The 27,383-nt window shown below is 41.6% G+C and overlaps 1 protein-coding gene across 6 annotated transcripts in view; it reads left to right on the top strand.

Annotated features, from left to right (window-relative positions):
- Positions 1-27,383, top strand: part of ephb2b (eph receptor B2b) — a 116,678-nt gene that overhangs the window by 43,355 nt on the left and 45,940 nt on the right. For all 6 annotated transcript variants that reach the window (XM_020096742.2, XM_069532347.1, XM_020096740.2 and 3 more), the window contains exon 3: positions 8,872-9,556. In XM_020096742.2, coding sequence (XP_019952301.1) covers positions 8,872-9,556 — 685 coding nt within the window. The remainder of the gene's footprint in view (positions 1-8,871; positions 9,557-27,383) is intronic.

Here is a 27,383-nt window from a genome sequence, read left to right as displayed (position 1 = left end):
ACATGATATGAATTCACTGAATCATGACGAGCACTGTATGAATGAACAATCAGACTTTAACTTAAATATGTGTATTCGTGTGCCAGACTAGAAGGGGCTGTGTTATATGGGCCCTGTTGGTGTTTGATGCACAGTATTTCCACATGGTTTGCCAAGGCATTGGTTTTCTCCAGCCACATGCAAGCCAGGCCCACTTAAAGCCAGCCAAAAACAGAGTCTCAGTCTCCTGCACTTCTTTCCCCACCGCAAGATTTAAACTTCTCAGACTGGGTCCAAGGAGAGAAAAAATGTTGTAGACTTATTTGCTGGTGCATTTCGAAAAACCACTGCCGATTTTATTCAATTATTTATGCTTCTGTGGTTTGTATTAAAGATGGTTTGAATTATCATGCTGTGTCTTTTTGCACTATAAAATAAGCAAAATATGGCTGCAGAGAGAGCTGGCCTTCAAGAGTTCCATGATACAACTTCAAAGTTCTTCAGCAATAATTTAGTACAACTTCATCTCCCTCAACCTGAGGGCACGTTGTCTCCTCCCTGCTAATTCCTACAATCAATAGCAAAGCAGAAAGACGCCTGCTTTCTTTTTCCCCCGCCAACTCTGGATCCAATCTTCTTAGAGCGTGCTTACGCACATGCATACCAACTCCAAAGACAGTTTACTTCACATCTCCCTTTCATCTTTGCAAACTGGTAGATTCAGCAAAACATTCATTCAACCCATATTTCGTAATCAGGTTTAATTACGAAGTGGAAACTTCAGACTTGAGGAAAAGGTCACTGTTGGGAACTATTGTGCAGGCCAAGATGAGGTGATTTGAGTGTCTGAACATCAAACTAAAGACCTCTACACCATAAAGAAATCTTCTCTGGTGCGGTAACTTGTGGCTTACTGTCTGATTTTGGGGTAGTTTGGTTTTCAAAAACGAAATCAATAATAGAAAAGACATTAAAAATCAGTGAGCATAAAATATATAATCAACAGTAGATTTTCAATTACAATTAGAATTTTCATTCAAAAAAATCAACATCTTCAGCTCCTGCAGTAGGTTGTTCAAGCGACTCTGAGTGCAAACTGCTGAAAGCGGCATCACCAAACGTTTTGGTTCTGTTTAGTGGAACAGCTCACAGAGAATAACCAGAGGATCTGAGGGGCCTCATAAACCACAGGCATGTCTGAGAAGTAGATAGATCTAATTAGAAGTGAAGACCTCTGATTCAAGAATCACCTCTGGTACAGTAACACGTGATGAAACCCCTGATTTTGTGTTGGCTTTGTCATCCAAATCAAATATCTTCACATTTAGTCTTCCTGGAACGCTTATCCACGTGTGCACTTATTTTCTGTTTTAACTTCAGCCTTGAACACTTAAACTGTTGTGTCTTACAGGCCAAATTGAAGTAAAATTAGCGTCTAAACATAAAACTAAAGCACTCCAAACTCTTCAAGAATCGTCTCTGGTGCAGAAACATGTGGTGTACTGCCTGATTTTGTGGTAGTGTTGTCGTCCAAATCAAATATCTTCACAGTTAGTCTTCCTGAAACGGTTATCTGTGTGTGCTTATTCTCTGCTTTAAACTTCAGATAGTCCCCGTGCTCCTTTCCGGAACCCTCCACATGCAATTATGATATATCCCTCTCTCGGAGTGCAATGAAATGCGAACAACTCCCTAAGCCCCCAGGCTTTAGTCAGGTATAGGTTGGCCTTATCAGCGTGGGCACTGAAGTTTAATGATGATATGGCTGAGCTTGTCAAACGCACAGTCCACTGGAAAGTGAAGAGCAAGGGCGATGAAGATAGCTTGTCCCTTATGGCCCAGGGCAACAGGTGTGGAAACAGAGCTGGCTGTCCCGCTCCGTGTAACAGCAAGAGGTGCTTTACAGAAGCTATTGTCTTACACACATATATGCATGGCTTCATGGGCTTAGCCGTTGGATCAGTAACATCCAGCAGAGCGCTGCACCAGCAGTTGGCTTTCACTACTCTATGCGGCTTCATGAAATATATCCTAACTTGACATGTGATACTTTGCCACACAAAGGAAATGCAAACAAGTAACAGTGTGATATTAAGTCCGAAATGTTATCGCAGTTGGTGTGTTTCCACGCTTTTATTTTACGGGATATTTAAATAAATTCTGTCAAATTATTTGTATAAGAACTATCTTCAATTACAGCTATAAAATCAACTTCCTCCATGAGGTTTTTCAAAGCGAGTTTAGGAAAACAAACACTTGAGCTTTATATAAACCAAATATTATAACCCTCTCTGTGTATAGCTTGGCAGCCCCTCCTTTTAATTATGTAAAGTGACAGCCAAACTTGTGTTGTCCCTGAGCCAGACAAGCATGACGTCTTCATTATTCATAGCAAAACCAAAAACATTCAGAACTAGTGCAATATTTACCAAACCAGACTTTATCCTGGAGCAATTTAGGAAGTTTAATGTCTTCTAACTTATGTTCTGAGATTTTGTCAATACAACAGTCATTCCACCCACGTTGGTGCCATCTGTATACTAACATGTCGACATGTGTCTGAGCCGGGCAACTTTGTGTAGGCTTAACCCTAAGTGCACACATAGAATGGCATAACACGATTATGAAATAACAATGGCAATGCATATAAATATCTGGCACAGCTTAACAGTGCATTTATATGTACACACACACACACACACACACACGTATAGACCATCAGAATACAATTAACTGATGCCTGTTGTTTCTCACTCAAACTCCATCAATTATGCTCTTTATAAACTTACTCCAAGATCTTGACCCTCTGAGAATCTGCTGTAACATTGAGGTAATGTATAGCCGGCCAGCGAAGCAGGGTTAAGTGGTCACTGTTTTCTTTTCTTGAGAGTTGAGAGATGTGCGAACATTAGGTCAGATCTCCTGACCTGCTCGCAACCACTATGCCGAAGTACTGACAACATTTAGAAATAGACGTCCGGCTGCAGGGAGTACACAGGGCGACTGTGGAAGGAAAACTGAGGTCTCCTGCATAGGCGGAAAACATAATGAGGTGGTGTGCGTGGCTTAGGTTATCATTATGGATGTGTCATAATGTCCCTGTACCGAGATATGTCCAGTGTCACCCGGGGACACAGCAGGAAGAGTTTTGCAGAACTGCAAGGAGCAGCGCATTTTGCAGAATGTTTGTAAAACAAATAATTTCCTTGTGATTTACAAAGACACTGCTTATTGTATTAGAATTCCTTTGGAATATGATTGAGACTGTTTACATTCAATTGTGGGCATATGTGGCATATTTTTTTCCAAACAGCCTTTCTTTATATCAATTTGTTGAAGTTATTTCACTGTATTTGAGTTGCTGGATCTTTAAAGTGACCACTAATTTGCTGTGATTCACAATTAAACTCTGTGAAATTATGTTTTAGGAACAAAGCAGGAATAAAGGGGTAGAAGGTGGAATTGTTCTTCCAGCTTCACATGTTGGGCATTACATACTGGACAGAGGTAATTGGAGTTGACTGCAACAGACAGTTCTACTTAAGTGTGTGTGTGTGTGTGTGTGCTCCGTGAAGCCCAGTCTCCTGCAAGATTTGGCTCCCATGGCCTCTCTCGTAGTAATTGAATGCAGAGAGTGGGTGTCATTTGTCCGCTGTCCCTCTAGGGAAGCCACTCCTGCTCTGACAGATTTCCCACCACTGCAAATAGGGCGACTGTTCCCCGGGAGTTTTCCACTGGCTCCTTCTCTCTCCGTATCTCTCCCTGCTTTTGTGTGAATAATTTATTTACTTCTGTCAGTGATAGAGCAGTGATATGTAATGTGCCTGTGGATCGAGAAGCTAGTTCAGGTTAATTCAAACGCTGGAATGACAGGATGTGATAAATACACAGTTCACGTTATGTCAAAACACAGAATCCATTCAATATTTTGACAGTTCGTTCACACTGCAAACGTGACTGATGTGTCACTTTATTCTGACCAGCTGCAGCTTGTACGACTGGCTGTTTCCTAGTGTAGTTGCCTTTTGCAGCTATACAAATGTTTAATGCTGCTTTGTCACTGTTATGCAGTATGAACCTGTACCTTCCTTTAGTCACTGAAAAAGCAGTATAAGCAAAAAAATGTATACAATAACCTCTTAAATTACAATTGGCACTAGTGGTAGGTGTAGTAATGGTTCCATTCTTCCTTTAGTCTCCAGATAACAGTTTTACAATCCATCAAACAGCTTTGAGTGTCTGTAACGACGATCGACTCCCCCACTTGCACTTGCCAGACAGATCTATGTATTTATCACAATTTTCTGTCTTGCTGTTGACAACTAGTTCGTGAGGAGTGTAGCTGTGGTCATTTCCTTGCAGCCAACAAACTTGTTGACCGTGTGTGTGCTGGCATGTTTTCCCCGTAGCACAGATGTACAGGAAATTGAGAAATCTGACAACCTGACTGTGTTGCTTACAGTATGAATGCGTAAGAGTAGAGTATATAGTCCCAATAGAGCAATATAAGGAGTGACACATCAACAACCTACAGGCTGTAGCTGCTGTTGCTTGATTCTTTTTCAGTTTTTCATTTACGATTAACATTTGGAAGTTATCTTTTGTGGCTGTTTTTAATCCCTTCAAGGCTGTGGCCATGATTAATCTTTATACAAACACCTGACGCATTTTGCCTTGAGCGCTACAGTGAACACTTCAGCCCTCAGTCAGTGCAAACCAGTTTTGTTTAAAATGTCAGAAGTGAATGTAAATCTGCAGCAGCTCCTGCATTATGTGTGTTTGCAGCAGTGTTTGGTAATTAGCTGCCACAAAGAGGTCTGAAGAGTTACGAGACCTTGGACTAATGTTATCGTTTGGGTTGTTGAGCGAAGCAAAGAGCTCTCTCCATTGAATCGTCTCAGCTGTAGTGGTAACTCCAGTCTATAATTCAGCCTTGACGGGTCTTTCCGCTTGGCTTTACAGATAAAGCAGCGACCTACTGTCATGGAGACGTATGGATTGCAGATCAGCTGAACTTTTCTCTCTCTGCTCTCACTCTTCGAGTGGCAGAGATATTGATTCTCAGCCTCATTCTCGCCAAACGTCACTGAACTGTAACAGCTCATATAACTCCAGAGGAACAGAGGAGCGGCTGACACATAGTAGCCCTGTCACAGTCTAACCACCACTGTCCACTATGTATTTAGTCCACACATACGTTTTCTGTGAAGGGCATTTTTCTCTTAATAATGCTGCTAGCGTCACCAGTTCATGAACCCAAACCTGTTTTGGGAAAAACAGGTTTCAAAGTTTTATATACAAAATAAATATGGTGTGAACACTTTTGATACAGTTGATAGAGCTGGGCAATAAAACAGGACTCCTACTACAGTCTCCTTAAATCAATTTGCACCAAACTATACACACTCCTAGATATCAGTTTCCTGAATATGTCTGATTTATTTCATCAAGATCCATAAATTATTCCCTGAGAAAGCTGATAGATTGTGTAACACATAATTGATTCACCTTACATTTGTATATTGTTTTACTGTTTGTCAAGTGTTCTCTGCTCATAAATGAAGAGTTAAAAACCACAACCTTTATTTGGGAGCAAACATTTTACAAACTTTTGTCTAAATAAAAAAGTATAATAATGTGACTTTTATCATTATAATTATCACTACTAACTTAAATGTTTTGTATTTATATGATTTTGACCATAATGCCCAGCTCCAGTGCAATAAGAGTATGGGTGCATGTAACTAACATGTTTTATCTGAACACGAGTGCAGACCTTTATCAGTATTCTGTACTTTACTACTAATTTAGTCATAAATGGTAGTAGTTACAAATACTTGTGTATTTCGAACAACGCGCATTTGCATGATAATATAACAGAATGATTTCGGGGTCTGTTGACATTTCATTGAAAATTACTTTATATACTCAACACTTCAAATATCACTCGGAGGATTCCTGGTGTTTGTTTTAGTCTGCTTGGAATAATGGATGGGTAACACCCAGGAGGTTAAGCCAAACACTGAAAATTGTTTACAGACACTGTTCGTCCCAGAATTATTAGAGCCAGACGAGAGCAATTAAAACATAAAACAGTGTGCTTTTGTTCGGAGCCAGTCGTGCATTCTGTTTCACACCATTGCTTTTTCATCTATGGGTATGTTTTTTGTGTGCGAGCTTTCTCACTTCTTGTTTACCTTGAAGTTAATAGCATTACATTTAAGAACATTGATAAATGCCCAGAATTAAAAAAACAAAAACAAATGAAAGATTTTTTTATGCCTTTGGTTATTCTTTGGAAATATGTTTCATCCTTTTGGTCTTAAGCAGCTATTTATTATATAATAAAGTACTGTTCAGTGCAGTTAGCCCTATGGCTGTTGACTTGCACACTCAGGGAACCAGAAAAACAACATTTTGCCAAATGTAACAGGATCTAGGGAAAATAAGCTGGAGTTTTTGTTTCCATCATCATATGAGGGCAGCTCATCCCCTTTAACTAATCCATCTTGACATCCAGCACCAGCGTTACCTCTACCTTCTGTACTTAAAACACATGACTACCCTTTTGCAGCACTCTCGGTAAAGAACCAGGGGAAAAAGCTGTGAAAATGAAGACGTTTCTTCTAATTTCACACTCTGCGCTTGATCGTTAGGCTCTTATTATGCCTCATTTGCTTCCCTCCACTGGCTGTGATGAAAGAGGGCCAAAGAGGCCATGACAGGACAAAAAGGGGCCCTCCATCAAAACACATTTTGTTTGGGGTCTTTTTTAGCCTGGCTTAACCCTTCCCCCCCACACCACTATCCCCTGCAGTATCCCCTGTCTGCATCGCTCATTAGCAGCTACCCCCACCTGTTTCCACATGAATTTTATTAAACTGTGTTTGTCCAATCCTCTGCGCTCTGTGGCCTGTCCGTTCTTGTTTAATTGGCCCACACCCTCCCCATTGCCAATCAACAAGTGTGAAGGTCAATGGCTGCTTATGACCTAGGACGATGATGTCTGTCAGCACGGGCCAAGAGACAGATGTATCCTTAACCCGCCAACAACCGGTAGCTTGTACAACAACACAGCCACAATTGCTTTGTTTGAAGTTAGTAGAGAGAAAACTGACCACACTACACCACTTGTGTGTATCACGACGTGTACTTTGATTTTAGTCATTACTCAAGTTTGGAAAAAGGAATTTCATATTTTTGGCTGCACATCATTCTAGTTATTTGATTGGCTCTTGTTGATGGTTTGGGTCAAGCTAAGCGTCACACTCTCTGTGTTTAATTAGGACACGGAATTAAGAACTAAAGCTGTTCTAATTAGTCGGAGGATGTTTGATAAAATGCTGCTTTTACAACAAGAGGGGTGACTTTCTTCTTCCAACCCCATCAAAAATCTGTCAAAATCTTCACTTAGAGGGCTCTAATTTGAGAAATTATATCAGTTGTGAAGTGAAGAGTGAAGGGGGGAGGCAGGGTTAGGGTAGGGCAGAAGCAGTAGAGGGTGCAGCTGATGCAAAGTGGCTCTTGGGGTTTGGGAACAAGTATTTTTTTCCTTGGCTGAGATGCTGAGGTCAAGGTCAGGACCTGCTCAGTAGTTAGGGTGCATGGTGTTTAAAGCCTGTTTGATCCATGGCCAATGGGAAGGAAACCACAGAGGTTGCATCTGGAGTCTGTACAGTCAGAGCCAGGACTTGAATTGGTGTGTAGTATGTGAGCTTTGAAGTAGAGCAGCATACCCAGAAAACCTGGGGTGAAATGTGCCCCTTGATTATTCTTTCTATGATTACCTGTGTAATGTGATTATGCCAGTTTAGTGTGACTATGATTGTGGAAAATTAATGTCATGTTTACTCAGTGCTTCACTGTAGTGAGAAAACCTTTCACTATAATGTCAATAACCCATTACGGTATGTGCTATGAATGTGTCCTATTAAGATACAATAAAAAAATAGGACATGCCGTCATATAAACCAGAGCCTCTCTGCACTGTTCAAGTGACTTAATGTCACGTCTCCAGTTTCTTTTTAAGCATTACAGCATGTGAATGATTATTTTAATGGAGGACAGGAAAGGAAAGAGAACATCAAAGCTTCCTGCCTCTGCAAAGTAGAGCTTACAAATTTAACACTTTCCAAAATGCTAATATTTTCTGCTGCCCTAACTTCTTTTGACTTTTCATAATACTCTAATATTTTTTTTAATATTAAATCATTAATTGCACTTTCACATTTTGATTCAAAAGTAAATGTGTGTATATTTGCGTGTGTGTGTGTGTGTGTGTACTAAGGTGTAGCCACCTGCTACCAAAACAAAGAACAGAGAAGCTTGGATTGCTACTCGCACAGAGGGGGTGTTACTTCATTCTCAGTTCAGGACGCCATTATTCACTGTATCTTTACGTAGAGTTGTTGGTGACTTTATTACCTCTTCCAAGGAGGTGCATTGTGTTTGCTTGTTATCTGGATTACGCACAAACTATAGATTGGGAGATTCAAGAAATGTTGGTTGATTTCTCAGAGAATAATTCATGGATCCTATTTCTCAGTTTGTGCAATTTAGTGAATTTCTAGTTGATTTAAATTTGGTTTAATGAGGGCCAGGTAACAGATGGCATCCAGCTCATACACTGTCCTTGCATGCCCTAAAACTGGAACTCAGCAGCTTTTCACATAATAGATGCAGCTCAAGGATATCGTGGTTATTTAACATTTGAACCCAAAAATAGTGAACTTTAATGTGTTGTTTCTTGCTAATATAGGTCAATTCTTGGGCTATTATTGTTATGTGAAACATTTAAATTCACTTAACTAAATTTGACCACACAATCCTCTTTAGCAGAGTACTGAGAAGTGAAACTATTAATTCACTGTTTTGTCTGTTTTTTGCCAACAGTGGGAGGAGGTGAGTGGTTATGATGAAAACATGAACACAATCCGGACGTACCAGGTCTGCAATGTTTTCGACAACAATCAGAACAATTGGGTACGGACAAAGTATATCCGACGTCGGGGTGCACAGCGGATCCACGTAGAGATGAAGTTCTCTGTCAGGGACTGCAGTAGCATCCCCAATGTACCAGGCTCCTGCAAAGAGACGTTTAATCTCTATTACTATGAATCTGATGCCGACACGGCCACCAGAACGTCACCAGCTTGGATGGAGAACCCCTGGATCAAGGTGGACACCATTGCAGCAGATGAGAGTTTCTCCCAGGTGGACCTTGGAGGCAGAGTGATGAAGATCAACACAGAGGTTCGGAGCTTCGGTCCAGTGTCACGAAATGGCTTCTACCTGGCCTTTCAGGACTATGGTGGCTGCATGTCACTCATCGCTGTGCGTGTCTTCTACCGGAAATGTCCTCGAATCATCACGAATGGGGCATTGTTCCAGGAGACACTCTCAGGGGCAGAGAGCACCTCCCTTGTTGCTGCAAGAGGTGTTTGTATCCCTAATGCAGAGGAGGTGGATGTGCCAATTAAACTGTACTGCAACGGAGATGGAGAGTGGATGGTGCCCATCGGGCGCTGCATGTGCAAGTCTGGGAATGAAGCTGTGGAGAATGGGACAGTGTGTCGAGGTAAGTTTGTTCTTATATACATTTTCATCATATCTGCTAATTACACAATCCTTACATTTTTGTTTGGTAGAGCACTCTACACTTATCGCTGTTCCAGGGTCTTCTTCATTCCAAATCAGTTGATGATCAAATAATGGTCAAATGAGGTATGACGTATGAATTCTTCAGACATTCACAGTGAATTTTGGCAAACCAAGGTTTTTATCTTGGATATTTGTCAACAGAGCATGTTTAGTTATGTTCTTCTGAGCTGCCTCTTATCTGGATACAAATCATCCCTTAATGCCATTCCAGTAGGTGTGGCCTACTGTGCCCCACCCCCCAGATCTAACTGAACAGAAATTTTGAGTATATAAGAACTGCAATTTTGAAAATACTGACTTACAGTGCTAATCTTTTGTTGGCTGATGCCTCCTTCAGTCTTCAAGCACAAAGAGGATGTTTTCCCAAATTGCCTGCATTTACCTGTCAAATTGAATCCCTCACAGGGAAATCGATTTGGCTTTTTCAAAACATTAGTGTTCCCAACATTTTAGTGTGCCATGGCCTATCCACACTCTGGCAGGTGGTATTTGGTCAATGTGCTCAGAGATCTTGATCGCTTCGAACAGCATCACAGTGTGTAGCCTGCAGAGTACAGCCCGGCACAACAAACCACCCACCTGCTTTACAGACCAGTGTGTCGCTGTTTCTCCTATGTGTGCCTGTAATTACAACGCATCCCCCCAGTCACTGTGTTCTGGGAAGGGAAATGTGATGGGTGCCGCCTCTCTCTCTCTCTCACACACACACGCACACAAATATACTGCTAGGCCCTGCAATGACTACTAATGAGGACAAGCACCAGGCTCCTTCTGAAGGTCTACAGACCAATGAGAGGTACATGACGACAGCTACCCTGCTGTAGCAAACCACTCTGAATCCACATCCATGCATAATTACACAAATCTGCTTGTTTTCTGACCTACATGTTATTCACTGCATGTGCTGGATTTGAACATCTCAGGGGTGTCCTCAGTCATGGTGTTTCTTTTGTACTAAACAGGATTATACATTAAATGCTATCCGCTCGACGGGGAAATCATGTTGAGCCATTTTATCTCCTTGCAGAGCTGGGCACGGGACTTTTTTTGCATGGAAAAAAAAATGCTTCCATTTCTGACCATGCTCTCTGTTCACTTTTCTTTACCTGCAGTGCACTGGCTCACTATCTTCACTCACCACACGCTCTTCATCAGCTCTAATGCTGTTGCGAAGGCTGTAGATTAGAGCACTGCAGAGGTCACAGACAGACTGTGGTGTTTCTGACAGAAGCACATATGTGGAGGTAGATTTCGAACATTCTTACTATCACTGTAGATGTGTACCAATTCAGAGGCCACCTCCTTCAGATGATGTACTCCTCAGGGCCCATTAAGGCTTTATTGAAATGAGACCGCCTGGTCCTTGGAGGATTCCCTTTTTGCATCACCAGCTTGCCCCTCCCTTATGCAGCATTGTTAGCTACTTTGAGCCACTATATTTACTGCAGCTTAGCCAGCCAGATAGATGGCTTTGTCATATATGCGCAATGGATTGTGGGATAAGAAGGATCCACCTATTGGATTGGAAGGATGCAGTTGTTGGCTGTGTTTGAAGAAGCTTTCGGAATGTGAACGTGCACCTTTGGAAGCATGAAAAGCATAAAAACGCCTTGTGAGAAGAAGCCATTGTCTAAGAATGCAACTTTTAAATTTAGCAAAATGCAATGCACCAAAATGGATTTTAAGGGTCTAATAGTTGCTCCAGTGCAAACAAAGGGGAAACATATTTTACTCAGAAAGAAAATAAAACCATTAGATAAAGAAGATATTATTCTCCGGTCCCTCCATTGTTCAGAAACCCCTCTTGATGGAAAGCTGCCACCAGTTGGTCTGCACACTACTCATCTTCCTGAACAGTGAAAGTTGATATCAGTGCTAGGAACTGTGGTCAGTCTCTTCATTTCAAGTGCCAGTAGAGGGATAAGGGATTGATCTATAAAAGATGCGCCTTTGCCTGCTGATATTATTGGGTAATGAATTGATTAGGGAGAAGTGCCCTTAGTGGGTTTGTAAGATATCAGCTTTCATAGCTGGATTATGAAGCCACAGACAGTATAAAGCTACCAAAATGAAAGAGACGATTTGTACTGGAATATTAATAACACAACCAATGCTTTGTTCCAGCATCTCTGCAACTAAACATGTAATTACGCATGTAACAATTAAATCCTTGGCAAGAATCCCGGCAAATAATTATGCTGTCATGAAATCTGTCAAAATATTGACAGTATAAGGGGGTGCTTACATCGAATTGCTGAGGCCCTTTTCTCTGCTCTGTCTTACAAGTGAGATTAAGTTTCTTCTCTAAGAAGTGATGGGAGTGTTGGAACCACACCGGGGCCTTTCAGCAGAGACAGCCCTGAAAAGAGAGATCTGATTTCCCTTCAGAGCCTTGAGGAGATGGTGCACCACACAGACACATGAGGTCCTGTTTGCCCTTGCTGTTCACTTCAGAATGAAAAGAATTCCCTTCAGTGGGGCACAAAGAAAGCCATGTTCATGGGTGGAATTGCAGACTCCCTCAACAATGCCCATGTGTGTTTTTTCACTGTAATCTGATCATCTAACCCCATGCTATTGCGAGTTCAAGGGTCTCGACTGTGGGAGTGTGGCTCGTGTTATGGAGCAGCGAAGATTCACATGGAGACAATCTGTCACAGCAATAACAACAGCATGATTCATGTCCTGGTTATGTTTTTGTAAATTACTGTACTTAGGAAAAATAAAACCATCATAAATCAAGCAGCGTAGATTGTGTGGCCCCGTGGCCCAGATTTGAAGAGTCAACGTATCACATCACACACTGTGACATAGGAGTGCAAGTGTTACATATTCTGAACGCTTGGCCACTCATGTGGTGAAACCACCGCTGTAAGAAATAATTTTGATGCCCAAACCAAGTTCATTGTCCAAGAAAGAGACATTCTTTGGATTCTTGGATGAAATGAGAGACATTTGAATATATCACATATTTTACATATGGTAATTTTAAGACAATTGTTGTGCTGGTAGGGTTTCAAAAATACATTCCAGCCCGTAGGGTAAAATGCTAAAAATAGATAGTGACATTGTTTAAAATTAACCACAGCCTTACCTCTATCTGTTTTACTGATGCACAGGCAAACATACCTCTTAACTCACAGGAAGTGGCTCTCTTCCAAGATTCAGATATAATGTATAAAGGGCATAGCAAATTCTACTGCACGTGCAGGACAGACTCCTTGGAGAGTCACTAAGTCACATGAATGATAAGCATTTGAAGTAGTTGTATGGAGAAATGGCAACCACACCAGGACTTCTTTTAATGTCAGTGTCTTTGTGGGGTCTGCATCAGTAGTGGGTAGTAGCTGCTCGGAATTAGATTAAGGAGGAAAGGCTTCAGTAATTCTCCAGCTAAATGTGGTTGTAGATAAAGAGAGTTTGGGGGATCGAGTGCAAAGGTAGGTGCCGGGCAGACATGATTGGATAGACATGATTGCATGGAAAAGCGGAGGGGAGGAGGTGAAAGCAGGAAATGAGTCCCCCTAACCCACTGTCAGAATCCCAATTATTGCAGCCTCTTCGTCTGGAGAGGGTTTAAGGGTGGAAATCAGCGTAGCACAGACAAATCCACGCTGCTGCCTTTTATTTCCCTGGGTGCCTCTGTCTTTAATGGCAGCTCTAATTGACTAACAGCACACGTGGGGGAACAGCCACGCCGATGACTGTTTGACTGTCCTCTGCGCTGGAACAAGGCACAAAGCAAAACAAAACAAACACACCCCCTCAAGGCTTTTGCTGCATTGTGCATTGTGCAAACAAAGATGAAGGGAGGTTTGCATTGGGCTGCACTGAAGAGAGAGAACATGGAAGGGGGAAAGAATAAGAAAAAGAGGGACCAAAATGTCAACAGTCTGCCTACACAATCGGCTTTCATGCAAAATTATGTTGAAATAAAAGCCACACTTCGTCTCTGAGATTGATGGCTGCTTCGTTTGCTGATACGAGCTGTTTAGTTAAGCACAAGGACTACAAATTAGCGCCTGAACAGATGTTCATTACTGCGGCATTTCCCTGTTAAATGGCATCTTAGACAACATGACTTAATTTCCATTACTGATCTTTTCATTTAGTCCCAATAAAGAGTCTGTGATGTATATTCGATTGAAGTAGCTTCTTTGGTCTGTGCACAGCGTAGGATGTTGTAACAGCAGGAGGCGAACAGGCCGAGCTCCAAGATGTGTCATTTTGTCCACAGAGGCCCCAGGGAACATCCAGGAGCCTTTATTCCCTCTTACCCACTGAGATGGGGTTTCAGTATGGCCAGGTGCTTTTTTTCTGTCAGCCAGTCTTCTTTTTCTCTCTGTTCTGCACCCTGCACACATCCATACAGCAGGGGAGAAAACAAAAAAAGTGCAGGGGAGCCTTTAATGAGAAGAGGTATAGAGTCTAATGAGAGAAAACCCGATATTAAACACACATACAGCCCTTCTAATATACGTTACTGCATAGTGAGTGCACAAATCAAATTACAGCAGGCAGTCATGTGTACCCTCAGGAACACACAGCCACACACAAGCACTTTATCAGCCTTTTTTCACAGCACATTCATCATATGTGGATGTGATAACGTGACCTCCGATCCTTGCGAATCTCCCTGAACTCAAAGATCATGGCCTGCTAAGCCTGTAAACGTTTTCCACATGTTTTTGTACATGTCAGCCTCTGCTCCATATGCCCCTCTTTCAACCTCCTTATTATCCCACATCATCTTTTGAATCGCACATTCAGACAGTATGACCTTTCTTAATCCCAGTGCCTCTCCTTTTCTTTTTACAATATTGGTCATCTCAAGGACTGTAGAGGCCTGCAGATCTGCTTCTTGCCCCCAACACCTATTCCTGTCTTTTCCCTGAGTCCAGAGATACCAGAGTCCCTGATGACCACAGACAGTTTTCTGGTGTTTCTCCATGAAAGTGGGGTTGGTTGACAACCCTGAGACCTCATGTTTTGTTTTTTTTTGCTTTGGACAGGCTGTACTGACACAGTGGAAATTAGATCTGTGTACTATATAGTGATCCTTCCATATGTGCCTCTGTTTTCTCATCAGGGACAAGGCCGTGGCTTTGTCAAAACATCCCCATGTGCTGTCTCTCAGATGTCCTCGACTCGTGTCCTGTTAGAGGATTCAAGTTGCTCTCTCAGCTAGGGTAGACTGATGGATCAAGCATCTGTCTGGATAAAAAGATGAGAAGCAATCTTGCTCACTGTTAAAGACAGAAATCCCCCTTGAGTATAAGTGACCTTGTTTTCCAATGATGTATTAGAACTCGGTCAACATTGAGAGAAAATTGCGGTGTCTTGTGTTGTCTGCCTGTGACCTACATAAGAGCTGTTCTGAAAGTGAGAGTGGAGAGAAAGTTTATCCATTCCGGTGACATCTACATGCCATGTGTGTTTTTAACGTATCCAAGAGATGAGTACAGTTGTTCACACACAGTTAACCTCTTGGTCACTCATTAATAGACTTGAAACTGTTGAGTCTATATTCTGCTTCACACAGGATGGTCATTCAATCCTGTAGAACATCACACAGATGCAGCAAGATAGTGTTACCCTGCACACAAAGGTGCTTGATGTTGTGGCGTGTGCTCAACTTAAACATGTGCCCTGTGATGTTGAGTGGAATTACAGAAGCATCTGTTAAATATATATTTCACCAGTCTTGTTTTGCTCTTCAGTTTATTTGAAATACTTGACAGTTGGTTCCTTTGAGAAGAACATCAATAACAGCGACTTATGTAACTATTTGACTGCAGTCTGTAATGGCCCTCACTTTGACTTTCACTTAGTCCTAGTACAGTATAAACAGCATTTCAGACTGTATGGAGAATACGCCCCAGAACTATAATGGATTCTAAAATAAGTAACATCAACTGCCAACAAAGATGTCTCCCCTATTAAACTTCAGGTGATTAAAGATTAAACGGCTACATGGGTGAGGCTGGGAGATGGGAGGGTAGAGATGGATCAGAATGGAAAGGAAAAGGGGGGAGAGAAATATTAACAAGGGTACTGTCTCTTCTTCTCCTTTTATGTGTTTAATTTCTCACCCCACTCATCAACATACTGCAGTAATAACCACGTGAGTTCTCTCCTTTGAGCATCTGCAAAGGAAGTTGGAGGGAGAGAATATTCAGGCTGTAAACCTTCTTACTCCAGTGTGTTGTGATTCTGATGTTTTGACTTCAGCTGAGGGATTACCTGGTTGTCTGCACTGAGAAGATTTCTTGACACAGTATCTTTTGAAACACAATATGAATTCTGCATCCTTGTTTGTGGATGTCAAGCTAGAAACAGGGATCCATATTTTGACTTTTTTCGAAGCGAAAGTCTGTTTCCTCTTACACTTGTAAATAATGACATACAATGGAAAAATATGGAGCGAGTACACAGTTAAGATGTATAATTCCAAAGTCACTAATGAGAGACTGCAAGGTCCACTTTGCTTTGTACAATGAGTCAGCATACACTGTAAATCTCCCTAGTCATTGATATGTCTCTCTGTCACTGTCATTAAGACAGATTCCTGGGCATTTAATTACTTGGCAATCAAAGTGATTTAGATTCAGAAAGTACACCATGCTTTTCCCGAAAGAAAACGAAAAGGCTGCGTTTAATTAACAGCTAATTCCAGTGCTGGAGACCAAATAAGAAAAACCAACAGAAACAGAATGTATATCTGGATTAAAGGACAAAATCTGTGTAAACTCTGTGAATCCTTGAAGGTGGTCATGTCTGCACAAGTCTTATCTAGCCACTGGGGCCTCTGCACTGTTTGAGTAAAATCAACAACAAAATCAAGCAGTTTATATTGAGATTTATTTTACTTTGGGATTTAATTCCAAAATGTTTAGAAATCCACTGGCTAATGTCAACTCAAAAAGTTGGAGCGGCATAGCAAAGGATCCTGCCGTCACCCTTCTTGGGAGGTTTCCGAGTAGTTATTGAGTTTGAAATTGAACACATGCCACTAAAGCCCCGTCAATGTTGAGTTAAGCTCTCAAGTGCCACCCCTGCAGGATTGTACTTTGTTTTCTTTGCCAGGTTAGTGCTGAGTGAATCCAGGTGAATAACATTTTGTTCAGAAGATAGACAGCCTGCGTCGGTCACTGTATCAGGTGTCAAGACCCAAGATATATTGATAAAACAGTAACACTTGCACAGTGACCACAAAATAATTTTATCGGACAAAGTTAGTTTAGTTAGTTGACTGACTTCTGGTACAAACACTTAGCTGGTCTTGAAAAAAGAGCTGCGTCAGTGGTTGGGGGCGGGATTATTGTGACCTATGAGAATGTACGAACGTAATCGACAACCATAGCAATCATGACAAACAGTACAAATTCTTTACACCGGTCATGTTTTGATGCCAATTTATACGTTGACAAAGCCTGGAGCAACACTTGAAAAGAGAGTCTACATCCATGCTAGCAGCTCCTTAAAGATGAACTTAGGCACAGTAGTGGCTACTAGCACTGACAATGGTATCATGTTGATAGCAGGTATAGTTTATAATTTTGATGGCAATCTATGTAATCTATCTATGTGACCAAGGTAAGACAATCAAATGACAGACCAACACTGCTAACCATAGAACCTTGCCCTTAACATTGCCTTAAATAAAGTCTCATCTTACTTAACTACTGCGAATAGAAAATAAAGACAGAAAATAAAGTGTACGTCTGTTCAACAACAATACTTTGAGTGCTCCATTTTCCTTATGCTGTTCAATTTTGTTTTCCATGGATTGTTTTCGGCTTTTCTGTCGCACACTGTAATTGTTTGTGGTATTTAATATTTCCTCTCCCTACATTTACTTGTTTGTCACACCTCTCAATTAAGACTTTAATTGTGCGGGACGAGCGTACTTGAGGCTGAGCAGGAAAACAACCTCGGCTCCAGTGGCCTGGTTTAATTGTTGAAGCCCTGTTGAAGGGGGATAGTTTTCCGTTGCTATGGGGGACAGCTCGGCTTTGTAAATGGACTACTTACAGAATTTTCTGGATGTTAAAACTTTTTTACTTCCCCATGGGCAGCTGCTAAGCAAATAAATTACTTCAATATAATGAGCTGTTTCCCCTCTCCTGTGGAATTCCCAAGCTTTCAGCCAAAAGTTACGGTTCGACACGCTTTTTTTTTTCATTCTTATAAGTCTTGTAAAGAACCGGGTTCATGGAGAGGATACCTTTTTTTTTTCAGCCACGCTTTGGAAGATGAAAGCCATTGCAGAATCTGCCAGGCTAATCCTTATCTAGTTAAAATATTCCTACCAGTACATTATACCCTGTACCAATTGTCTGTGGGTGAGAATAATCTCACCATGTTCCCCCTCTCCTCCCTCTTCTTCTGCACCACCTCTAGGTCTTTGCGTTGTGATTAGTGCTATTTTCCCACCGTTTATTCTGTAAAACCTTAGGGATTTTCTGTTTATACTGAAGTTATATGGAGGAGGAGGTAAGACTGTAAACAACAACCTAATGAGAAGCCCGCTCTGTTTTGTCTTGTGTGGAAAAATAACAATCGCTTCCTGTGCACCTCAAAGCACGAGTGAAAGCACAGTGCCGGGATATCATAATGTTTTTATGTCCCCATCAGGTTTGAAATTAGACAGTAATTACAGTTTAATTTCTTTTTATAAGGCTGAAATTGCCATTTAGTTCCATGTTATTCTCTACTCCATATGTTTTTGCTAATTCTAGGCACTGAAATGTACTGTATTGATGAGTAAGCATTTAATTGGTCCTGAGCAAAATATAGAATTATTTCCAAGAGAGATCATGGCTACTACAAGAGATAGATCAGTATCTTTATTAAAATTGCTAGTTTTTTAAGTAAATTGCTCAACCTATATCCATGCAACTTATTTTTTACAATTCTTTGTTCGATTTCAGTATCTCAAATTATAAATTCTTAGAAAACTGATGACATAGGTTGATGAAGATCCATTTCCTCAATTAGGTTCTTAGTATTGACATTAAAAAGGACATTTACGTACTTTAGGTCAGGACTCACTGAGCTGCAGAGCCCTGTATATTAAATGTATATGATTCAAAGGGAAGCTGAGTGGAGAAAGACGGGCACTAAAACAGTGAGGCTAAACAAAAAAATCCTACACCCAATTCCTCTTGATCGGGCATTAACCGCCCAGCAGTATTTACTACAAAGCCTTGATTGGCCTCAAAGTGCATGGATGCCTGGGAAATGCTCACTTCGTGCTGGGACCAGTGTTCTGGTTTATTATGGTCATCTCAAGGCTGTGTGGTCTCTACAGAATTATTTTCTGGTGGTTTAGGTGGGGGAGAGATCAGCGCATTTTCAAGTGCAGGGTGTTTTCATTCCACGCTGCCAAATGACTCAGTGTGGCACCGTCTCGACACACACCAGGACCACCGCTGCCTCCCCTCACAATACGAGCGTCTCTTCTCTGTGAAGAAACAGGCTTAGAGAGCTGTCTGGAATACATTAGTCATAGTTATTAATGAGGTTGTTTTGAATCTGCTCCCCTCCTTGTCTTAGTTTTTTTTGCTCCACCGTCCAAAGTCATGAAGATGCTGAGGATTTTGGCTGAAACAAGAAGACGGACCTTGTTGGCACGCAGGGGGACTGAGAAGTAGTGAGATGGAAAGAAGTGAAATGAAAAGAGGGAAAGTCAAGATACAAAATAGACCAATACCATGTCTCTCCTAACCACACTACATGATGTTAGTCACTTGGCAAGGAAGGGGATTCCTCTCTACATTAAGAATGGATTGCTATAGTTTAGGGCTGTAAATGGCATGTGTTACTTCACATTATGGATTTCATTTGTCAGTGCTCAAGTACAGTTTGTCTGAGAGCTATTTTTCATCCATTTGTGAAAGGATACAGCTTTTATACTTCCGTTTAATTAGTACTTTTAACCACGCCATTAAATCAGTTATAATGAGGAGTGGTAATATATGTTCATACCCCAAATGGGCAACACTTACTTTTTTATATTGTAATAATGCAATTTCGTCTTGAAGCTATCATAACATAAATTATACCATTGATGATAATTGATTGGTCAACTTAAATGTTGCTGTGATAAGTCATGTATGTACTCTGATAGGATGTCGAGATACCTTACAAAATGATTTTTTTTAACCATCGTCAGCCACTTCCTGACTTCTTTGTGATATAATTGACTGATCGCATATTTGTTGAACTTGAACCATCTGTAAATACCCTCCCAAGCACTATTCCCACCATGTTTGAGAAAAAAATCCGTCCATGCATTGGAGGGTTATCTAACAAAAGCCCAGACAGGTGTGAAAACAATACCTTGCTCATGCGACGATGCTGATATGCAGGATAATAACAATAATTGTGCACAAAATACAAATATGTCATAACATAATCTCAAAGTAGCACAGTGAAGGCCAACTTTATGACATTAACACCGAGTTGAATGTGACATTTTCAGCCATCATGATTAATATCTCAATTCTCCACAGAAAGAAACCCGCACTAGAGAAGACATTTTTGAGCCATTTCCATTTAAAAGAAGCAGGCTCACCTCAAACTAGGCGCTGATATATTGATGTCACTCATTCCTTGCAGAGTCTTTAAAACTCCTCCTTTCGACCTTCTTACTAAGTATAGCAATTCATGTATTGATTTGGGGATGTGGTGCATTCACAGCATGCCTCCAACATAATGACCTATTTCAACAGATTGCTTGTGGTTAAGGTTTTTTTTTTTTTTTCTTTTGCACTCTTTGTCTCTGGGCTGCAGGAGGAAGAAGCCTCAGCTACATGTTGTGAGCAGAGGCTTACAAAACATGTCTCGGTTCTGTTTCATTCAGTAGGTCAAGGGACCATCATGTATTCATGATGGCTTCTTGGATACACGAGAACATGTGTATCATCTATGCAGTAACCCTGTAAGGGTGCATATTAAAGCATAGATTTTATGCAATTTTTATGACAGCATAGAATGTTTATGTATGCTTTCAAGGCCATCAGAGCTTGTTTTATCACGACACGGTGCAAAGTTGTGAGATTATGGGAATCTACTGGGCCTGTAAGCAGCCTGATTAAGTATGGATCATTCACAGTGTTTAAAGTGTGGCAATGGGGAAAGGGGCCAATGAAAGCTTGGCAAATGATGGCTTAAATTCCATCTGTGTGTACACCATGCCAGCAGGCAGGCTTCCCATTACTGAATGAATGTTTATGATTGAAATCATGGCTCTGACGTTCTTCGTTATCTGTCAGAATAGTGTTGCAAAAGGGATGGGCATCAACAGGATCACTGTTATGCTGTTGGAGATGGTTCAGATCCAGAAATGCTGCCCTTGTTTTATCAAAACAGTACGATTGCATGCCCAGACGTCTCAATATTTATCTTAGTAATCTTCCAAAAAACACAGATGTCCTGTCAAAGATGTGCAGCAAGCTGTTTGGCCTTGTCAGTTAATGCTAAAGTATGCGAAAGGAAACAATGTATTAGATGCACCATAGGCTCAATTTCAGCAGTGTAATCTTTCATTTAAAACTCATTTATCTGCACTCCTGTCTATTATGCTCATTAAGGGATTTTGAGCCAATGGAAGTAATTTAGCCGGGAGACCTTCTACAGTGGCATTGTCATTCAGATTGGAGATTCTTATCGGCCACATCACAAAACCCCTGAGAACATAAGTCCTTTCTCCCTCTTTATTCATGCTGCAACCTTCCAGTCACGACCACAATCAGGCTTTTGTAGGCCCACCTTGTCTGTCATCTCCCTGGTTCTGTTGATACGGGCCTCGTGCTGAGAGCGTGGTCTCCTCATACACTGTACTAAGTGCTGGCTAATTGAGCTTGTCCAGCCAGAACCTGTTAGTGTGCTGATAAGAAGGTATTTGACCTCTGAGGAGAGGCCCCTGGTGCTGCCCCGTGGATTCAGCCAAAGCGTAGTACCCAAAAACAAAATACCTTTCTATCCTTGATTTGTATAATGTCGATGCAGTTGTAGCAATGGGAATATGAGTTAAACGTTCTTCCCATGTACAGAAACCACATTGACACTGAATGCAAGTGACGGGTAGGGCAGATTATCATACCATTGGATCAGACATCGGCCTTCTGATGAACTTATAAAAGGCTGTTGATAAATTCTAAGGAAAGACATCATAAATACGCCACCCAGAAGCTGGAGAAAGACTTTCCTTATAGTCGTCAATAGATTGCTTATGTTTCTAGTTGACAGAGGTCCACAAATCAACGGTCTTGGATGGATGCCCTCATCAAACCTATACTGTATGTAGCACAGCAAGACTAAGTGCGTCCGAGCCGCTCCTCTTGTCTCGCTGTCTTTGCCAGACCTGCTGAAATTGTTCTTGCACATGAAGTATTTTAAACAGGAGATGATCAGGGGTTTAGAAGACCTGAGCTATTAACCCACACATGTTACACAAATTAGTTTTAGCCCTTTCTGGCACTCTTTTGGTGTCTGGTATTCCAGCCAGGTTAAAACATGTGTGAAGAATTTCTTACGCATGGCATTTTATGCATGTCTGCTATGGATGGGGATTTCAGTCTGAGTGCAACTGACATGACCCCCACTAGGATAATCCGGCTGCCTCTAGGAACTCAAGACTAATCTGCCAGTCTCCCTTTTTGCAGGCCCTCACTAATTCCAAGCCGCCTCAACTTCTCTAACACCTTTGCCAACATTCAGTGACCACCTCAGTCACAAAACTGCCTTTTGACTGTGAGTTGTTGATACTTGATACAAATCTGTGTCTTGAATAGTTCCCATCTTTCCTCCTCTGTTGTATGATGCTGGTCTACAGAGGACACATACAGATGTAGTTTTGATGACTCACATGACTGTCAGTTTATGAGTAAATACTGTAGCTCTGTGCCAGAAGGTAGAAGCATCTACTCAACCAGTATATTTTTACAATGACCTTTTCAGCACCTTAGCATTAACGTCAAGGATGATATGTGCCGGCCTGTATGACTATGTCAGATATGCAATGCTGGAATGTGCCGTGCTGTGCCAAGGGGAAAGCTGTGCGCCTCCAGGCTAGGTGGCTTGTGTTGAAGTTATATGCATATGTGTGTGACTCCTGTATTTTAATTAACAACTGTAAATGAAACAGGAGCTTTAGATTCATTATGATCAAAACAAAGAATTAAAGGTAAGCGTGAAGGACCTTCCAAGAAATCACATCATTACCTTTTAAGTCAAGCAAGATCCTCATCCTGAATTGCGATCTTTCTTCCCAATTTACCTTTGAACGACATGTCCTTCACTGGATCCATCTTAAATGGATCTCAAGCAATCTCTAGCTGTTACCCCTAACCTGTAATTGTTTTTTTCTGATGCATCAGTCAGTGACTGTTTATGATTCAAGACCTCATTAAATACAGATGAATGGGGTTGTACTGACTGGAACTCTCTTGACATGTTCCTGCAGATGCTTCTTTCTAAGGTGATTGAACAGATAGTGTATATCGTTTAACCTTGGAAGTGCTGACTATTAGGCAGATAAAAATGAACGATATGTTTGAAATATGACATGTGTGAAAGGGACTTGATAGAGATGCAAGGTAAAATTTGGCCATCAGCACAGCCATGGTGTTGATACACGTTCTTAATGTTGACAGTATCCAGTTGGTACAATAATAAAACGATTCTCTTGGAAAACAGATTGTGGACGACTCCAGGAGTGATCATGATATAAAACCATCAGAACGCCCACTCATGAAACTGTCAAGTCAGTTCACTACATGAAGTTATGTATTTGTACTTTTGACTGTGGAATAACTTCACAGCATCACAAGTTAATCGTTTTATGAGCCATGCAGGAAAAACAAAATCCAAAACACACATTCAAAGAAACCACTGCTTCCTCCCTTCTTCAAATTCCAGTCGGCGAGGTGCAGATTGCCAGCACCTGGTCGAGTGATGGAACATTCCTAAGCAGAGAGTGGACCTTGAAGAAACTAATGACTAGTAATCAGAAAACCAGACAATATCCTCGAATAATTTCTAAATAAAGATCCAACAGATCCAAAATTTAGTAGATATAAGTACATATTACATAACAGACATGCTAAATTAATGAATGCATGGTGTTTTTCCTCGGGTAGTTCCCGTTGCTAGTTGATCAGAAAACATGTAATACAACTTATTCTCTTAATCACTTTTACCTTATTGTTTAAAACATCTGAAAAGTATTAGAAAGCATTCACCCTCTTGCCTCTCTTGTTTTGTTATTCTGTGACAATACACTAAAAGTTGGAAACTGAATAAAAAACAATTTAATTGTGACTCTATAGAGCAAAACTGAAGTATCTGCAGCAGCATAGAATCATTCATCACTCACCTCAGTGCTGTGTGTATCTAAATCAATACTTTTTTTCCATTGTAAGGGAGTGTCTGTAGTGAGAAATGACTGCACTGCACACAAAGACACAGCAGATATGTTTGCATTGTTTTTAATGCTGTATCTGATTATGTTCATTTGTGCCAATTTATTGACCATGAAAATACAAATATATTTCTCTAAATACAAAGTGGTTGCAAGTCATTAGTATAATATAAACACATGTTTATGGTTTCAAAAAACCCACGGTTCTACATCAGTGCTTTCAATCAATTGTCTTTCACATCCGGAGCAACTGTGCATGTCTGACAGCTACTTATGAAGAGCAGCCATTTTGGTGCAAACCTTAACAAGGGGAGAGGAGTGAGATCAAGGAATAAAGTGGGGAGAAACTCATCGGCAGCAAAGTTGCCAAGGAAACAGAGGACTTGACCAGCCCCACCAGCCCCTACCCAGCATTAGCCCGATCCCCCTCTGTGTGAGCTGGGTACTTAATTTTACTGACCCCCTGGATCTGTGCTGAACAGCCTCCATTGATTAGGACAAATGAGAGGGAGACCATCCAGCCAAGCCCCTCCTTTATCAGGGTTAAGGATGTAGTCATAGAGGGGGAGAAGACGCAGAGCAGGCAGATGAATAGCTCAGGGATACCTTGTTTTAGATGAATCAATGGCATATTTAAAGGCTAATTAGTCGATCTATTCACTGGGTATACATTTGCTGGGGCCGCCACCTCACTCTGTGGCTATTTAATGTGTTCCACCCCTAAATAGCTGTCATTAAAGCTTTTAAAAGAATCTCCTCCCAACAATACCAGCTTTTCATTAACAACGAGGGATGGCACCTGGGTAGAGCATGTGCTAGGCAGGACATGATGTATAAATGCCACAGAATAAATCAAGTGGTTATTGTCGGTGTCTTTCACGTGTATGACTTTTCACAGGTTTTCATTATTCCAGTTTTGTTTCTGTCTCGTGTCAGAAATGTCATCGTAGCGCCAACTTGTTCGCTGTAAATTTTCCAGACATATCCCTGCTGTATTCTCACGTGGGCTAACTGACTTTTTCTGGACATTTTCCTCAGGGGGGGCTGACAGTAAGAGTTCCGGGAAATGAGCAACGGATTTGGACATTTGCATTCTCACATGCAGCCTCTGGAGTTCAATTTCCAGAGTTCAGTGCTTCTGAAGACGAGTCATACTTGCATACACGGATACAGCCATGTTTGTGAAATAGTCATATTACAGCTGCTGTTTTTTTTGCTCTTGTAGATGAGATGGATAAGAACTCACTCAGACTCCCTGCTGCCTCACTAAATGCTTGTGGTCAGAAGAATTGATATAATCTTCAATAAATACACTCCGGGGAGAGATGGCTGGAGATAAAAAATCCAGACTATGAACATGATACTTTGAGAGCGGCTCAGGGCACTGTTTGTCTTTCGTGATTTGTTTGAAGTATGTTTGTGTTGAATGCGTGTGTTCTCTTTGTGTTTGTATGTGTGCATTAGAGGGTTACACTGGGACAGTGACAGGACTCAGCACCAGCTGCTCCTTACAATGCTACCCCCACCCACTGAACCACCCACCCTCCCTTCTCTCTCCTGTCCGTCTTACTCCCACCCTCCTCCACCCTGTGACACCCCCTTTTCCTTGTCCCCACTGACTGGACAACATGCAGCCCCTTTATGCCACCTGTCCATCACTGAGACTGCACCTCGGGGAGCCTCTGTCACTGAGCTCGGAGCTGCTGCTTGCTGCCTTTGTTACGATTCTGTTGAAGTCTCCCCCTCCCTCATCACCCCAGTCTCTCCCCACGCTTTCTCTTACACTCTGTATTGCTCGCTTTTGCTCTCTGTGCTGTCCTTTACAAACACAGACTCACAGATAGACACGCATATACAGACTAGTGATTGCCTCTGTCAACTATTTCCTACATCTGCCTCCAGGCACAAAGGACACCGTCACAGCCGCTACCGCCACCACCTCCAGCACCCCTCTCTCTTCATGCCTCTCACCTACTGTATACTGGCCAGGATGCAGCAGAAACTGTCTGTTGAACCAGATAGGATAGATTGAGATCACCATGAACCTGGGGATATTTACAAATTCTTCCAAGCTCCAGAATAGTGCGGCAACTTTATGAGGTTGTTTATTTCACGGACCGGTCAGCGTAATTCATTCTCTATTGCTTCTTATATCTGCCAAGACATTAATGTGAATTCTAGAACAGCCTGCCATAAGTCTCCAGCAGGTCGCTGAGGTTGTTTATCCATCATTCGTCCTGCTTGTGTCCTTCCTCTACCTCCACTCACTCCGCTTTCTCCATCCAGTCCCTCTGTCATCAGCAGTCTGAGGCTGCTATCAGGGCTGTAAGGTCCGGGTGCAGCCTGTGGAACGGAGCGAAGAAGCTGCCTTACATGGAAATGGCTCCTGTTACCCTAGCAACTAGCTGTCCTTGAGCAAAGGGCGCATTTGGGGGTTTGGGAGGCCGAGATTCTGACACACCCAATCAAATCTCATATAGAGTTTTGACACATTGATCTGTGTGTACCGTAAACACAGTCCACAGCCGAAACAGCCGAACAATAGATGTATGAATCCTATGCGTATTGAGCTGTGGTATAGAGCGTGAATTGTGTGGAATCTATGTGAGCGACTGTCCACAGGGGAAATTGGATGTTTTTCTCATCAATGCACCCACTGTACAGTCCTGTCAGAGACGGGTGTTTCCAGGGGATGCAGCGCTATTCAGTGCATCCTGTGGTGCAGCAGGTGATCTGTTCCCATGAGGATGAGGGGCGGGTGGAAGCTGCCCACATTCTTTTGTTTGCCTCAACAATGACGGCTTAACAATCTGACATCTGAGCACTTCTAAGTCTCCTCATTTTTCTACCTGTCTCAAATTTGAAACAGTGTACACGCACTCAGGCAGTGCTATACTTTTCGTCATCTTTTCACCATCAGGTGTACGGTAGCATTAGAAGCACAGTAACTTACTCTTGGTGTCATATGACAGTGAAAGTTCTGTCTCCACTTTCAGCTTGCATGCAATGTTAAGTAAGGCCAGACTTATGTAACGGTATTAACTCACAACAATAAGAGACATCCCTGGGTTGGGGTGGATGGTGATAGGTCAACGAGAAGCCAAGTCCACTGTTGTTCAAATAGATCTAAAAAAAAAAAAAGAAAAATGAAAACACAAATGTGTTGGGATGGGCTTTAACCAAGCCATGCTAAATTAGGGCTGCAAAGCAATTAATTCCTAATCGTTGTACAAAATTATTGAGCTGAATTAATTTGAATTAGACTATTTTGTAACCACTGAACAATTAATTTGCTAATTCCCCTCCATATGCAATA

The sequence above is a fragment of the Paralichthys olivaceus genome, chromosome 2 (assembly GCF_024713975.1).
Source record: "Paralichthys olivaceus isolate ysfri-2021 chromosome 2, ASM2471397v2, whole genome shotgun sequence".
Taxonomy (NCBI): domain Eukaryota; kingdom Metazoa; phylum Chordata; class Actinopteri; order Pleuronectiformes; family Paralichthyidae; genus Paralichthys; species Paralichthys olivaceus.
This window is presented reverse-complemented; position numbering and strand designations above follow the sequence as displayed.